Here is a 15,353-nt window from a genome sequence, read left to right on the forward strand (position 1 = left end):
GCTCTTAGATTTCATAAACCCTGGATGTCCATTTTCGAAAATTACGTTAAGCGTGGTAAACCTACCAGGCGTAAGCATCTGTAAGCAAGTGCGGTATTCACTTAGCATCGCTCAAATGTTGGGGCCTATAGCATGAAAGCGGAGACGGCATTTAGATTGTACTCAAATTGTTTGGTAAAGCCCTGTATTATGACCCAAAACGTAGTACCGAATAACAAATTTTCTCGTTCGTCTGCAAGTTATTAAACACGTGTACCATTCACCTTGGCGCTACCGAGCTTCATCGTTTCCTTCATTGACTTATGACATGTTACAAGTTTGATTTTTATTTTGGTAAATATATTCTTCCAGCGCTAGGATTTTCGTGTAAACCTTAACTTTCCGCGATGACTACCAAATTTGTTTACCGTCCTAAACCGAGTTCAGTGTAGTATAAAAAAATAGCGGTGGCAAAGAGAGTAACGCAGATGCTCCTACAACTAAGGAAAAGCCTACAAATCGCGAAAAGATTCGTCTTTCCATGCACATCGCATCACCCGTTACATCAACAATCTTTTATTTCCATCCAAGATGGATAGAATGTGGGTAGTAGCCAACTTAACACTGATATTATCACAGCAACCGATATTAACTGAAAAGTTCCCTTTATGATTGAGTGGCAAAATGTTTACTTATTGACTGTTTCTTGTGTATGCGCGGTTTTTCTAAGGTTCCGGACCTTCAAGCACGTAGTATTTGAAGTACCTTTGGTATCAATTAAGTGTCAATTTCTCTCAATGAATTCAAAAAATTAATGGATTACTAAAAGTTGACCTCATGTTTCTAATTATGTTACTTGGTTTTACGCAGGTACATAGGTGAAATTCCCCCGTATCCATTAAGGCCACCAACGCAATACCCATACGTCAATGCCATGCCTGGCGCGTACATGGCTCCACAGGGTCCCGCGCCCTATGGTTTTTACATACCCACTAATGTTTTCCCTGAGCATCCACCAGGCAAGTTACCACAGAATAACTAAACCCTCACTAATATTTTATGCATAATGCATCAGTTGCATGCAGCTGTATTACTAACAGAGAGGCTATATGCAACGAAAAACTGAGAAGTAGTATATGGTCTTGTCAATTCAGAATGACACGCATTAATATTATGCATTAATTTGGAACGGCCAAAGCCTCAAACGAGCAGAAATTCGTATGCTGGCTTTAAAAACTAGGGTTTGCGCCCGTGTTAATTTAAGAAAAACTTTAAATGGTTATTCAAGACGATTAGTTTATGCTTTGTTGATCATCGTCATAATGAAAGAAATATTTAAATTGTAACACATATTGATCAATACACAAATATGATGCAATATAAAACAAATACGAATAAGTCTTTAATATGCATGTTTAATTAATTACTATTTATTATTATTATTAATTTACTAATATATATATATATATATATATATGCTTAAAACAATGAGTCTTTCGTACACTGTTATCTTAACTGTTCAATCTGCAGCGAATCAAGTGTACACAGTAGAACAACCTCCTCCCTATCCTGGTGTCATGGGAACGGCGGGATCCTCAGAACTGGGACCACCACCAGCCTACGTGGCTCCACCACCAGCTTACGTAACCCCTAACAGCGGGACTGCTTACGCGCATGCTTCTGCCCCGGACCAACCGGCAACCAATCGCGATAATAATCAGGTAAGGAACAAATAGGGTACTTGGCTTGGTATTGTTATAACTAAAAAATCAACAAGGCGTAGGCGCTGTCCTTGCGGAACTGACTCGGCATGCGCGGAAAACATGCATGCTTTTTTTTGTATCATTTGTGTTGCAACTATGCATGTTACAAATTGTTTTAAAGTCGTAAATGGGTTAAAGGTATCTGTTGTAGGTCTACCCATCTTAAGCAGTACGCGGGATTAGAATAGAGCAGTATGTACAGCATGTGCGAAACATTTTTCCAACGTGGTGAAAAGAACGATCATATTCGTATGTATGTGAGATTCGATGGCTTCAAATGATTATTCATAAATCAGCATAATTCTTAGTATTACTAACTTTAATTCTGTTGAATCTACCAAATAATCTACCAAATTTACAATGACTAACGGTAAAACTTATCTTCTCAAGGGATTTTACCCCACGTTCGAGTCAAAGACAGCGTAAACTGCAGCACACGAGCTACTTTTAGTGGAGACCCTTTCGGCTACGGACTACTTTATACGGTGGCTTTTATTCTCATCATAACAGTTGATCTTTTGCTTCCGTGGTGACATTGAGTCTGGTGAAGAGAACAATCATGTCAAGACTTTTCCAAAGATACGGGGACACTACAAAACGTCAATGCGGAATCAGATATTGCAACGATTGTGCAATACTGCTGCAGGATTGTTCTGCTGCACAAATAAATTTGAAGGTTAATGTATGTTTTTGCTTAACGTCAGAAAGCTGTTATGCAGAGTTTGTTAGAAAAAGAAATACTAAATATCATTTTTATTTAAGACACGGTACAATTGAGGCAGCGGAAAAGCCGTACACAGAGGTATTTTACGAAAAATGTTTGCAACAAGAACAAATCGTAAGCAAAAATATTTGATTGTCAATTAATATTTTGGCGACAGAAAAAGCTACGGAATCCTAATAAAATGCGTAACTTCGTATACTAATTCTTGTGGTGCGACTGCACTATGCCTACCAAAGGTTGCCGTGTAAGAAAAACGCACTACTATTTTAGACAACCAATCCTGTTATTAATTCATACATTTACAAAGAACAAAGCTGCTAAGCGAACCTCGTGTCACCAGCGCAATAGGCGCACTAACCGCATAGCTTCAAGAGAGTATATAATGAAAGAAAGCATATATTTACATTTTAACCGGTGCAGCATCGATACGGTCGATGTTAGCAGAGTCGGTATACATGTGTATGTGATGCATTGGTCTAAATATCGTAGTCGTCTGAATATCATGTACGTCACTACGTTGTTAATAACTTCGTGCTTTCAAAAAACAGATGACAATTTACGAAATAGGTGTTTCTCCAATGACAGTGTGTTCGTTTCATTTCGGGGTGGCTTACGCGTATTATCCATCTTTACGCGATAAGTTGCCAACATCGGACACACCGGAATTGGAAATAAATGATCAAAGCTTTACAATCGTTATGGTAGTTTTTTGGAGTTAGTAGACAATAAATCAGTATACAGAGAGTTTCAGTTTCCACAATGTGAACAACTATATACTAAAGATTATTTATTTTAGGGAAGGTATGTTTTAATGATTATCTGCTCAAAAAAATTTAGCAAGCCTATTGGCACCTAGCCAACTATTGCGTATGAGTCTACATGTTGTCGATAATAATTTTCCTAACCTATGTAAAAACAATACGATCACTCCACGCAATCACACACGCAAACAGCTTAAAAAAAATGTTGAACCCTTAACTCCAGTACAGAAGCGTGTAACGTGCATTTATTTTGTACGCGGTCTAAAATATGGTTATTAAGAGAAGGTGACAAAGTTTTAAATTTTGCTTGGTAGAAGGTTACCCTGCCAGCACAAATTTAGCATATTCCGGGACAACGTACTATTTTGAAATCATACTTCTGAACCGTCAAATATAGGCGAACCGAGTTCGCAAAAATCTATTAGAGTGATCAAGGTTTTATAACTGACTATATAATTCACTACAGCCATTGCTGTACAGTATTAAAATGTAAAATAGGTTCGTAAACTTTTTTGTAACATTACAGTTTCCTATCACGATACCAAATACCGATAAAACGCAGTTAGTATGCTTAAATATTTTTACTGAAATTCATCGATCGACACACAGAATTGTGTCACATACATGAATTACTATGCTTGGTACAGTGCTAAGAATCATTGACTAGTGCCATTTTCATAATTTGTTAATTATCTACATTGCACGTCTTACTAATCGGTTCTCTTAAGCCATTATCGAGAATTAAATGTCAGTAAATGCATTATTTTTATACAGTACGTGCTACCTCCTTTATGCCACTTAAACTACAATTAAATTTTAATTCATGCGTACTTCTTACGCCCTCTAAATATTAACCTCGCGATAGACAGAATTTTAAATAACGAATTCCTGTATAACTTTCTAATAACCCATAATAGTTATTTTTTGTACTTAGCACCGCCCACTGGTAAACAGTAAATACAATAACTAGATCATATCTGTCTTTCGGTCCGTCCATTTGAACCTACGTCCATGCAACCATGCAGTACTTTCGTTGCCTTAAATTCTACCATATGTGTACTGCTGACCTCCACATACGGCTTACGATGTCTCCTATTTTAATAGTCAGAGTGAGCTCCGCCTTGAATTTACGGAAATTCACCTGTTTTGGCACGAAACAGCTAGCACTTGTCAACGGTGTTACTATGATCACATAATCAATGGCCTTCTATAAAAACTGTTGAATCCTCGACGATCTCTAAAGTTGTCCATATCCGTATCTCCTCTTCTATGGCTCCTCTTTTCTCTTAAGCGCCGTATCTTTGCTCTTTTATTAAACTCATAAACTTAGAATGAAGTACACCCAGTGTAGTAATTCTTTTGATTAATCTAGCTGTAAGGAACTTAGTTTTTCCTGTATTTTACCGAAGTTGATGAGACACTCATTTACTAATGGTGTTACTTGATCCGCTACCTGGAATACGAAAATAAACCATTACAAAACTAACCATAAATTTAAAAAAACCTTCGATTTAAAAATATGTATTGCCGATGTACTACATTATATATAATGCGAAAAATATTTGAATATAATGTTTCGTGTCGCTAAAGTGTATAAAGCATTCACAAATAACTGTTAAATACACATCAAAGAAAACTACATGCTCTACAGCTCCAGCATACGACACAATATTTAATATTCTTTTACCTTGACTAGAGCCCCGACGTGTTGGGAAAGACCTGCTGGCTCAGAATCTCCTGTTTGAAGTAGTCCTGTGATTTGCCGAAGAACCTAAACTTACATACAAATCATAGGTATTGGAACTTGCTTTCAGTGATTGATTAATGAAACCGTCAAGACAAAAGATGCTTAATTGAGGTTTTTCATTATCTAATTGGTTCCACAAATGTTTACAAAAGTTACCGGCATAAATCCAATGGTCACATTCCCAAATGTTCCTTCGCTGGGTGAAGCAAGGTCTTCTTCTTCTCGCGTTGGGTCCATAAGAATCCTATCAAAATATGAGCAATACATGTAAAAAAGTTTTAATCATTTCCTTTGTTAGCGCCCGATGGATCCAGAATTCGTTATAATTTGACTTAACACTATAATAATAATAGTTTTAATAAAAAGTTCAAAATGTAATGGAACAAACTGTAAGGTTAACTAATAGTATGATTTTCAGTAAGGAGCCGTTTACTGTTCTATCACCTATTTGTGGTTTTAAAGGTTTGATACCTTTTGAAGCAGATAATACTAATTGCAACTACTGCAGGTAGGTCCACCTTTGTTGCTAACCTGTTGCCATGAACTCTTAGATTGACTCCAATAACCTGGTCGAACAGTTCAATTCCAGATGACGCCAAAGCTAAACCACACGCCGTAAGCGCGCAGGAGAGAGCTCCGCCATCATTTTCCAAACAGATCACCTAGAAAATAATTTAAAACATGGATTTTTTTAGATATAATTCTATTCATTTTATCAATTTGAGCCACGTACGAAACTACTTTTTTTTCTGAAAAGCTCTTCTGGAAATTTCAAATACCAAGGTATGAGCAAATCCTCGTAATTTCGTTTGAACTCTAATTATTTCATTTTTTATGAGTATGTCTATAACTGCCTAGTAACCAACTTAGTAAAAACACCTACACTGCTTTATGTTAAAATCACAAAGTACTGTACTTAAGTGAAGCCACTTTGGGTTGTGTATTGCACTGTCTCATTTTAGCTGCCTTTATTCATCAGTGGATAAATAGACATTTTATGTAAAACAATACCTGGATATCGATTGCTGCTTTTGGGTATCTCCGAAGCTGGACAACTGGTCGCAGTGCTTCTTCGAGCCATTGCGAATTTCGCTGCTCTGCGAGAGTCAATGTATCAGCCCCACGTGCAGATACGCCAGCATTTGCGTATGGAGCAAATTTAAACACACATCTATAATTCGTTTAATAATAAAATAAATACATAATAATAAAAAAAAACGTTACAAACAATTACAACGGCAATATATGTGAAACATGTTCATTTGGCATATATATATATTATCTACACGTAATGGTTCCGTAAAATACTTCCTAGTAATTTCGTTTGAGTAAAGAGCTATAATATAGAGACACCCTTTTTTCAGTAGTAAAGCTTCTCCCGGTTGCTAAAAGGCGCTGATATTATAGTACAATGTTCGATATCCTGCTTTACGTTCGATAGTTAACCCTTTTGTCTTTATTTCACTAACTGTGTTCTACTTCTCATTTCTCTAGATTCGTCTTTACAGAAGGCAAAATGCGACAGCACTTCATTTACATCAATGTTCCTTTTATTTACCTGAGTTGTGCTTGGAGCGAAAATTCTTTCCGTCTAGTGACCTCCCGAGGGCCGAACACGGCTGCCACAACCTTTGTAGAACCGTGCTCAACAAAGCCAGAGCCTGATGTTTCACTTACAAGACCTGCTTCTAGCTCTAAATAAACCAATAACATCATAAAGACATGATTAGCATACGTTCAGCATTGTTATATTTACGCCTAAGCGTATCATACCTAATTTTCCGTTTATTAAACGTGTTGGCTGTTACACAAATGATGACGGCAAGGATGACCGTAGGAACAGCCTATGCCTATTATTACTGATTGAACATCATAAAATTTAGTTGCTATTCTTCAAGTTGTCTGTTATGTTATATAAGGCCGTTCTATACGTATCATTTACGGACGAACTGTATAAATTGAGATTATTATTATTATAATCGAGTTTGAATTGAACGAGCGTAGCCACTCGAGCCATGCGCATTCTGCGCTTGTGCTTCATAAATTAAAACCTTTAATGTAGATTTTAAATGTCTAACAGCTCCACGTGCTCAACAAGTAGGCGTTCAATTAAAAATCAAAGAGGCAGTGATTATTGTCATTCGATTGCTTCATTTCTTGAAATTTTTTTAATAAGAATTTTCATCAATATGCAGCTGATCCATTTGGTTACTTATTTTCAAGTGAGGTATGATGGCACGTGAAGCTGATCAGATATTCAAACAAAGATTCATATAAGATTATTTCGGTACAATTGTACAACGAGGATTTGGAATAAAATTACGCATATTCAAATGTATGCAGTTTTTTATGTAATTCTTTTTTAACCTTCACTTAGTGGTTGATGTGATTATGGATATCTAAAAAGAGATTCCTATAAAAGCAGACCGAGCACAACAGATTTATTACGTTCTACGTTTTTTTTTATCATTTATAATTACTGATAATAATTTTATAATTTCTCATTCATTAGAAATGAATCTTTTAATGAGTCTGTCAATTAACATGCAGTAACTATTATATGTGCAATGCAAAATATATATAGAAAGATAAGAGTGGAAGAGACGACTCTTAAAGCGGGATCTAAACAATTGCAAGCATTGCGTGCTCTCCTCCTTGGAGTATCAATATTGGTGAACTACGATTATTGTAATTCAGACCGAAGTATTTGATTTTGAAACTGAAGAAGCAGTGATACAATGAAAACCATGACTTGATTTCTAGTACCTTTCTCACTGTAGATTAACGTTACACTTGCAGTAGCACGATTTGAATTTATCCGCAATAACTGAGTATTTTCTCATGATTCAACGTACTACCAGATAAGCAAGTTATTATTAGAAACGATACGTTTCGAAAACGTTTTGCATTAAAATATATAATACTTTGATTTAGGTGTCGAGTGCGGATGCAAGATTATGGGCTCGGAAATATTAATAATCTGATGTGAGATTATGGTTGGTATGAGCCAGCTCGCAACAGGGTTCAAATTCTTGTTCGATTTCCCTAAATTTCGTCAGCTCGAAAAGAGTTATAATCCGAATGGATACATTTATTAAAATAAAATTAACAAAAATCGGAAAACAGCAGCTTCATTGAATAAAATAGTATTTAAGAAATGCTTCTGCTGAAATAGGATACAACAAATGATCACTTATCTTTTTTAATAAAACACTAATCTATACTGATGAAGAGGTATTTCATCTTTATCTAACATCCTCTAAATTTTACTGCAACCTTTACATACGAGTCGTTCAAAACGTGAGTGGCGCAAGATGTCATAGTAAATGGGACTCGGAAAATTGATGTTGTTAAATGTTCATAATTACTTACTTCGAGGTTTGAGCTCATCATCTTGCCGTCCATCGCCGCGTTGTAAGAACTAAAATCCGAAATGCGCTTAGGATTAAAATTAGATTAGAGCTTCACATAACCATTCAAAGGTTCATTGTCTCAGGTTTAAAATTTAAAAGTTTAGCGAAACTTTTAAATTTTTAAGACATGGCACACGAAGGAAGTATTATGTTGTAGTCTGCTTGTTAGCAATTTTTAGCAAGTTTAGCTTGTTAGCAAAGCTACCGAGCATCCATAAATTCATCATTCCAAATGCTCAAAATGATGATCACTTTTATTTTATGACAGTAACAATTTTATTATTAAATTCATTGTTGCGGAGTCAGTTTTCAGTAAATATTTAGCAAGGGTTATCGTATCTGAGTACTAAATATTGATAGCGAACGATTTTGCATAAATATAATTATTCTAATTTCCCCTAAAATTGTAATTTTTGTCTACTCACTTTTTTAGGGTTTTTCGGTTGTTGTTGAAACTGTTGGTATGGAACCGAAGCAGGGGCCTTTGTCCTTTTGTCTACGTTCATGGCTGCAACTCAGATAAACCTGAGCGAGCACGGCTGTTTCCGAATAATTAATTTTCTAAGGCAATCTGTAAATAGTGGCACGCACTATCCTGCACGTGAGATGCTCGACTGGCAGCCCGACGACTGTTTCTTATTATTAATGTTTACACTAGCTGCCTGTTTACTATATGTGCAGACGACGTGATATGTCGCCATGTTTTAACTCATGCAAATATTTATTTCATTTAATGCGACTATTTAATCACTATTTAATACTTAGTTGCGCCCTCTTAGATGCTCGATTAGTAGAGTGAATTAAAAGTATATATGTATATAACATAAAATCGATGAGCATAACGTGTGCTCTTGGAACTATTTCTATAAATATATAAGGAGCAGACAAATTTTTGACTCATATTTATTTTTGTGATTTTATAACTTAGATATTTTGGAAATTAATCATCCTGTCAACCCAGACTTTGGGGATTAACTGAAAATCGCACGCATGTTTTGATATATTTTATCTTTATTTACTTTGGCTTACCGGATGACAATATGAGATACTCTTCCTTGCTAGTGAATTCATCGCACGGCACGTTGTACTACCATTAATAGCGATTGCTAATCAATCGCCATAAACTGCGTTTAATATTTTTCGCTTTTCGTTTATCTGATCTGCCTCCGAAAACAGCTGCATCTTTGAATGCTTACTACTTTTTATTCCGGAAGATCGCGTAGTTGTAAACTTTTCCTTTTTTCTAACCACTCATAATTCACTTTTCTTTAATTGTTTCTTATCTGTATGCAAAGTGCTAAAAGAGGCCGCAGTCATTTAAACGGCGTCCTTGATGATCTTTGTGTACGTTTTAATCTTAGTAGCTATAGACATATCAACGTATTTGTCACCGATCGACACGACCATTCCGCCCAAGATTGAAGGATCTATCTTCTTTGTCAACAGAATTTTTTCTCCTTTTTTTGTAAAAGCAGACAGCGCCGTTTGAAGCTCTTTTTCACTCGCGTCATCCAAAGGCTGAAATAAACAAATGGTGATATTTTCTGTAAAGCTATACGCAATAGAAATTGTGCATGAGAATGGAGTTTGCAAAGCAGGATATAAAGAAAACTATAGTATATGTGTGCCAATTTTATGTTGAAGACTACTTCCAGGTTTAATGTGAATTCTACTGTACTTGTTGATGGTAAGTCATTTCGACAATATGGGATGTTAAAAATAAGTTGAACATAAACCTACACAAATCAATCATACCGCTGACTGTTTATGCGGAAAGAACAGGGTCTTAAAATGTTAGGATTTAGTGTAATTAAATGCTGGTTAAACAAATATTGGTTAAAAGTATTCGTGCTCCTAAGCGTCCTTTACGAAAATATCAAGCAAGTCAGCTCATCATTAATTTCTAACTCTGACAGAAACAACGTACTGAAATACAAAGATGTCAGTCATCATGTTAAGTAAAAAAAAGAAGCGCGTCTTACGCAACTTATTTATGTATATTTATTTATGTTATATTTATAGTTTACACAGATATTTTGCATTACGATGCGATACTTAGCCCTTTTTAATGTGAACGATCCCATTAACTACTACCCTGTGTGTTTAAAACTAAATGACAGCACCTTGCCTTGCATCTCTAAAGGGTGTTTTCGGGGTTCGTCATTCATATTTTTTATAACCCTGAAAACCTATGACCGTATAATGCCAAATAAATACCTTGGCAGTGGTGACCTCGCACAAAACCTCCCCACGCTCGGCAGACATGATTTTCGAAAAAGCAGTGATAATGGCATTCGCATAATTCATGCGGCCATTTTCCGCCATAGCGCCCAGCATGTTAATGGTTAGAGGGTTGTAGTTGTTTTTCTTCAAACCCTCCTCAATCGCTTGCTTCTTGAGGGTTTTTTTAATCAACGGGTTACATAGAAACTCCGCTAGTTTCTTATCTGACTTAATCGCGGCCTGTAAAAAGCGGAAGTACATCATGGAATATATGACAAAAATAATAAAAGATACGTGATAGGAACTTCAAAATTCCTTTCCTTTGATTTAACGAATTAAATGCTGTATGTGTGCATACAGATATAAGTATGACTAATTGTTCTTATAAAGAATCAATATTGCGTACTGGTTTTTAACACTTTAGCCTACTTGAAGAAGAAAACGAAAACTCGTATGTACCTTGACTTTAAGAAGGTCCTTCTCAACGACTGCAAGGTTCTTCTGTTTTGAAGCCGCGGAGTACAGTGCATTGGCATAGCGGCCTTCGATGCCAAAAATCGCAATCGGTGGCTGTAACACATGTCATTGTCGCATTAGGCATGTTGTATGTAATTCTTTTTAAACAAAGAGCGCTGTAATATAATTTGTAGTTTCCGTAAATATTCCACGTTTATATATATATATATATATATATACCTTCTGATACCCTATATATATATATAGGGTATCAGAAGAAATTATTTCAAAAATGAAATTCAGTTGTGAAGTTAAACGAGCTATACATTTAATTTCATATTTAATTTCTGTATTACATTCCTTTACATAATATATTTGAAACAGAAAGTGATTGACTAAAATTTAAAAGGATCTTTCCTGAATGACGATGAAAGCGACCTGACTAGCTGAACAAATGGTCGTCGGAATTAGACAAAATACCGAAGTCAATGAGGCATAATCATTATGTAAATGGAGTAATGCCGCATAAAAAGGCAAGTTCCATTCCTATTAAAAGGACATGCAAAATATACTAACATTGTGATCCACAATTGTTCACGGTAGCTGAATTATGGATAGGCCAAACTACAATAACGTAAGGTAAAATAACTATTTCAGTACAATGTTCTAGTTGTAGAAATGTTCATTGGGTAAGACTTAATTAATATCGCATTAGGACAGTAATGTGAACCCTTCTCGACTCACCTTAACAAGCTGCTTCGACGCAGCATTCATGGAGAATTGCCGGACGGCCTGTGGAAAAAATTTTAAAAAGAAACAAATAATATTAATACCACTTTTCACAAACTGTTATACAAATCAATTACAAGCCAAGAAGTACATATGGCTGAATTGAACATTTTATGACTATAAAAATAAAGTTTCTTCTGCAGCTTCGAAACACTGTTGAAGGTTGAACTGCACATAGCAAAACAAGTAAAATGATTACTACTTTTGCTCAGATGTTGCTCGGGTGAATTTATCATTATTAGGATAAGTTTGGAAAGAAATTCACACTTTTATATTGAACATATTCGTTAAACTTACATAAATAGCGTTCCTCTGAAGCAAAGCCATGGCTCGACAATGAGAGGTCACCACTTGTGAACAAATGAAGACCAAGAATCCTTACGACAACAGTTACTGTCGTAAACAAACAGAAGGACCGCAACCATTACGAAAGAATAAACGATCTTAGATTTTATGCTATAAAATAGGGAATATCATGATTTGCTTTATTATTATATATTAACTGAGCAATTTATAAAGCTAGGTAAGCCAGGCTATTAAAAGAGGCTCCTACGAACGCCTACCTGTGCGTAAAAATTTTGGGCGGCTACTGTTCTTTAGAATCGAACGAAGTTCATCCTAGCTAACGCATGGTAGCGCCCCGCGAATCTCGGAATTATTTCTGCTGTTCATAAAGTGCTTTTCTCTAAGCTGTGAAAAGTGGTTTAATATAGACTAAACCAGACTTGTCTCAGTTATCGTACTTATACACTTTCATATTTATTATAAAAAAAATTATACTATGCCACTCTACGAATTGCTGGTGGTTATGCGATCTATGAAGGAGGTAAGTCTGACTCCTAATCACAGTTGCATATATTTTGGCATAATGCTTTACACACTATGTATTTTTGAAGTATTTACATGCAAACCAATTCTCTTACGTATTTGGAATGTTAAGTAAAGTTATTATATCATTAACTACTCTATTAGAAACACGCGGTAGACCTACGTGATAATTTCACACTGTTTCCTCTCCTGCCTCTTTATATTCCAGACCCAAACGATTGCTACTATGAAAAGAATGGGACAGTTACTTCTCGACAATGGAGCACTACTTCGTTCTATCCAAAATATCGGTCTAAACCGTGAGCTTGCCCACAAAACCTCGTCTCATGGAAAGGTATTTTTACGATGTGATTTTAGGTAAAATCCGTGGTAAAAAATTTAAAAAACCAAATTTTTGTAAATAATGAAAACAAGCTGCATACACCATGAAAGAAACCCTATCATCGCGTTCTATATGCAAGCTTATTTCACCTGTATCTTGTATTGTTGTTTCTTTCACTGAAACTTATTTCCTTTGTAATGTAGCTTATGGATTCGTATACTTCCTATTGAAACTTAATTTAAAAGAATGTATTTAAAAGAAACCACATGATATGTTAGAGATTTTTTTGTGAGCCGTTCATGTAATATAACTAATTCGTTGATATACATCATTCTTTTATAACGATATATACATTGATGTTGATGAGTGCAGTTAGCTTATTTAACATGTATTTATTGTTTTAAAGTGAGTCGAGCTCCAACGTCAACGTACCTCACAAGCTTACGGCACGGGATAGTTATTTATTTTCGTTGTACGTGTTAAAAAATAAATAATAAATACCTGGCAGATTCACAACAGGCTACGATGTCTTACGTTAACGGCTTACCATGACACATTGATTCACTCGGTTTGTAAGTTGGCCTATTTTGTTATTCTTACGGTGGACATTATCCAACAGGTCCATCATACAGGCTCTTTCATCTTGTACAAGTACGACGCGCCCATTTCCCTATTGCAAACATTGCTGAAAGAAGTCAGACTAGACGTAGATATTATTAAAGGTACGTGAACCTTGTGGAAGGTTTTTGTGCAACGGAATTATACTAGATGCACGAATATGCAAGCAGATTTACATTGAATATTTTTATTCTAACATTTTAAAACGACCTATCCTATTGCCTTTATTGGACGCATTCTAAAAAGATTTACTGGTAACCTACTGGAAAAATAAGCGACTGCGCGTGTTTTGCATACCATAATAAAGACAGTACGGACTTGGACTAGATATTTGGAAATGAGTGGTGATGTGTTGATATACTTATCTTATTCGTTGTTAATAGAGCTGAGTGGACTTGTCCAATATAAGCAAAATACAATTCATATGAAGAAACGTTTGTTGATAATTCATATGGTGGGAAATAAGCGAAGAAATTATGCGTTTTCATAAAAAAGTTTTTTAGAGTTTTATAGCGAATGAGGAGGAAAATAATGTATCACTGCATATATATTGCTAAGGACAATCTTTGATTTTCCCTTAGTGATAATATGAAATTGCCTTAATTACGAATATTTTAATTTCTAAATGTTAAAATGTCCAAAAAAACACTGACATGTGTTGCACATCGTGCATTGGATCATTATTTGGTATGATATGGTATTATATTAATCACCCAAGTAACCCAAATGTCTCATGTTTTCTGCGTTCGCTATATATAGCTTAATTTTGATGGACTTCATAAATAAGTAAAATGTACGTTTAAAGTCATTTCATTTTTTTAAAGTTGGGTGTGTTCAGGTAAAGAAACCGAAGGACATAAAGTGCACATTAGAAGGTGAACTACAGATCCCAGCGAAACGGCCATCTGTTCAAGAACTTATGAAGACAGGTGCTCGTCCGTCGAAGCCTGGTTACGGCGGAATCGTTGGAGGGCCGTTTTAAATACCGATAATATTATGACTCACTTGTAATAATATTTAAGTAGTATTTTTCATATTGGAACTATCATAGTCTTCGTTTAGCTAATGTTAATCAAAGCTTCGTATGCTGCAAAGTTGCGTATGCATTAATTAGTAGAGAGGTCGTAAGTAATTTAGTAGTTTTAAGGGGAAATAGGATTAGTCTTTAAACGCAACGAATTTAAAACCGCTGTAAATTTTAAGTGGAACGAGCGCTGTGCCATGAAGGGTTTGGAACTGAAATAAACATATTTTTGTGTAAACAAAGACGCTTCAAATATACTAACTTTTTTGGTCACTTAAATTTTATCAGAGGTGGTATATTAAGGCTATTGTTCTAATATATCTGGAAATTGCTTATTATTTACAAGTTTTTCTTTTACATTTAAAAATACCTGTAAATCCCTGGAAGATTGACCTAGCCAGTGCTCGTCCAGCGCCTTGTGTAACTTATTTTACGTACCGTGAACAAGCGACTTGTGGCACGGAGAACTGTTTTGGTAAGAATGCACTAGGCTAAATTAGACAGCTTCGTATGAGTGGTGTCCTTCATATGGCCAATATTGGCCGCATAATATACTCGCTCATTCTAGGTAAGTGATAAGAAACATTTTACACATATCCTCAGAAGTAGTTACCGTACACTTCCGGCCGATTGAACCTTTGTTAACCGGATTTCAGCTAGTGGGCTCGTCTCAGTCCATTCCTTTAAAATTGTTTTCATTCGAACG

General features: G+C 35.6%; 4 protein-coding genes across 5 annotated transcripts in view; 2 read left to right on the plus strand and 2 right to left on the minus strand.

The window, feature by feature from the left end:
- Wbp2 (WW domain binding protein 2) overlaps window positions 1–3,240 on the plus strand; it is a 19,576-nt gene extending 16,336 nt beyond the window's left edge. For both annotated transcript variants that reach the window (XM_086971607.1, XM_022847113.2), the window contains exons 5-7: window positions 850–998; window positions 1,510–1,700; window positions 2,133–3,240. In XM_086971607.1, the coding sequence (XP_086827733.1) occupies window positions 850–998; window positions 1,510–1,700; window positions 2,133–2,168 (376 nt within the window). In that variant the 3' untranslated portion in view covers window positions 2,169–3,240. The remainder of the gene's footprint in view (window positions 1–849; window positions 999–1,509; window positions 1,701–2,132) is intronic.
- Window positions 3,241–3,793: 553 nt separating this feature from the next.
- On the minus strand, window positions 3,794–9,276 carry LOC111268248 (exosome complex component MTR3). Its single transcript, XM_022847112.2, has 8 exons — window positions 8,813–9,276; window positions 8,347–8,395; window positions 6,533–6,668; window positions 5,986–6,145; window positions 5,506–5,636; window positions 5,131–5,218; window positions 4,915–4,998; window positions 3,794–4,680 (listed from the first exon to the last, which is right to left on the minus strand). Exons 1-8 carry the CDS (start codon window positions 8,891–8,893, stop codon window positions 4,591–4,593), a joined length of 819 nt encoding a protein of 272 aa, XP_022702847.1. The 5' UTR covers window positions 8,894–9,276; the 3' UTR covers window positions 3,794–4,590.
- Window positions 9,277–9,378: 102 nt separating this feature from the next.
- ATPsynO (ATP synthase subunit O, mitochondrial) lies at window positions 9,379–12,261 on the minus strand. Its single transcript, XM_022847116.2, has 5 exons — window positions 12,153–12,261; window positions 11,811–11,858; window positions 11,070–11,180; window positions 10,605–10,850; window positions 9,379–9,905 (listed from the first exon to the last, which is right to left on the minus strand). Exons 1-5 carry the CDS (start codon window positions 12,180–12,182, stop codon window positions 9,705–9,707), a joined length of 636 nt encoding a protein of 211 aa, XP_022702851.1. The 5' UTR covers window positions 12,183–12,261; the 3' UTR covers window positions 9,379–9,704.
- Window positions 12,262–12,285: 24 nt separating this feature from the next.
- Window positions 12,286–14,889, plus strand: mRpS6 (mitochondrial ribosomal protein S6). Its single transcript, XM_022847117.2, has 4 exons — window positions 12,286–12,681; window positions 12,892–13,017; window positions 13,625–13,727; window positions 14,448–14,889. Exons 1-4 carry the CDS (start codon window positions 12,637–12,639, stop codon window positions 14,603–14,605), a joined length of 432 nt encoding a protein of 143 aa, XP_022702852.1. The 5' UTR covers window positions 12,286–12,636; the 3' UTR covers window positions 14,606–14,889.
- Window positions 14,890–15,353: the final 464 nt, after the last annotated feature.

Source organism: Varroa jacobsoni, unplaced genomic scaffold, assembly GCF_002532875.2.
Source record: "Varroa jacobsoni isolate VJ856 unplaced genomic scaffold, vjacob_1.0 scaffold_1268, whole genome shotgun sequence".
Lineage (NCBI taxonomy): Eukaryota > Metazoa > Arthropoda > Arachnida > Mesostigmata > Varroidae > Varroa > Varroa jacobsoni.

Excerpts from the sequence above, each read along its gene's own strand:
- LOC111268248 (XM_022847112.2), bottom strand. The coding sequence starts at position 8,893 with ATGAACGTAGACAAAAGGACAAAGGCCCCTGCTTCGGTTCCATACCAA. Across the intron at positions 8,396-8,812 it reads AACCGAAAAACCCTAAAAAA|TTCTTACAACGCGGCGATGG; the intron begins GTGAGTAGACAA and ends TTCGGATTTTAG. Across the intron at positions 4,681-4,914 it reads ACGTCGGGGCTCTAGTCAAG|GTAGCGGATCAAGTAACACC; the intron begins GTAAAAGAATAT and ends TTCGTATTCCAG.
- ATPsynO (XM_022847116.2), bottom strand. The coding sequence starts at position 12,182 with ATGGCTTTGCTTCAGAGGAACGCTATTTAT. Across the intron at positions 10,851-11,069 it reads AGGACCTTCTTAAAGTCAAG|GCCGCGATTAAGTCAGATAA; the intron begins GTACATACGAGT and ends CGCTTTTTACAG. Across the intron at positions 9,906-10,604 it reads GCGAGGTCACCACTGCCAAG|CCTTTGGATGACGCGAGTGA; the intron begins GTATTTATTTGG and ends TGTTTATTTCAG.
- mRpS6 (XM_022847117.2), top strand. The coding sequence starts at position 12,637 with ATGCCACTCTACGAATTGCTGGTGGTTATGCGATCTATGAAGGAG. Across the intron at positions 12,682-12,891 it reads TTATGCGATCTATGAAGGAG|ACCCAAACGATTGCTACTAT; the intron begins GTAAGTCTGACT and ends TTTATATTCCAG. Across the intron at positions 13,018-13,624 it reads AAACCTCGTCTCATGGAAAG|GTCCATCATACAGGCTCTTT; the intron begins GTATTTTTACGA and ends ATTATCCAACAG.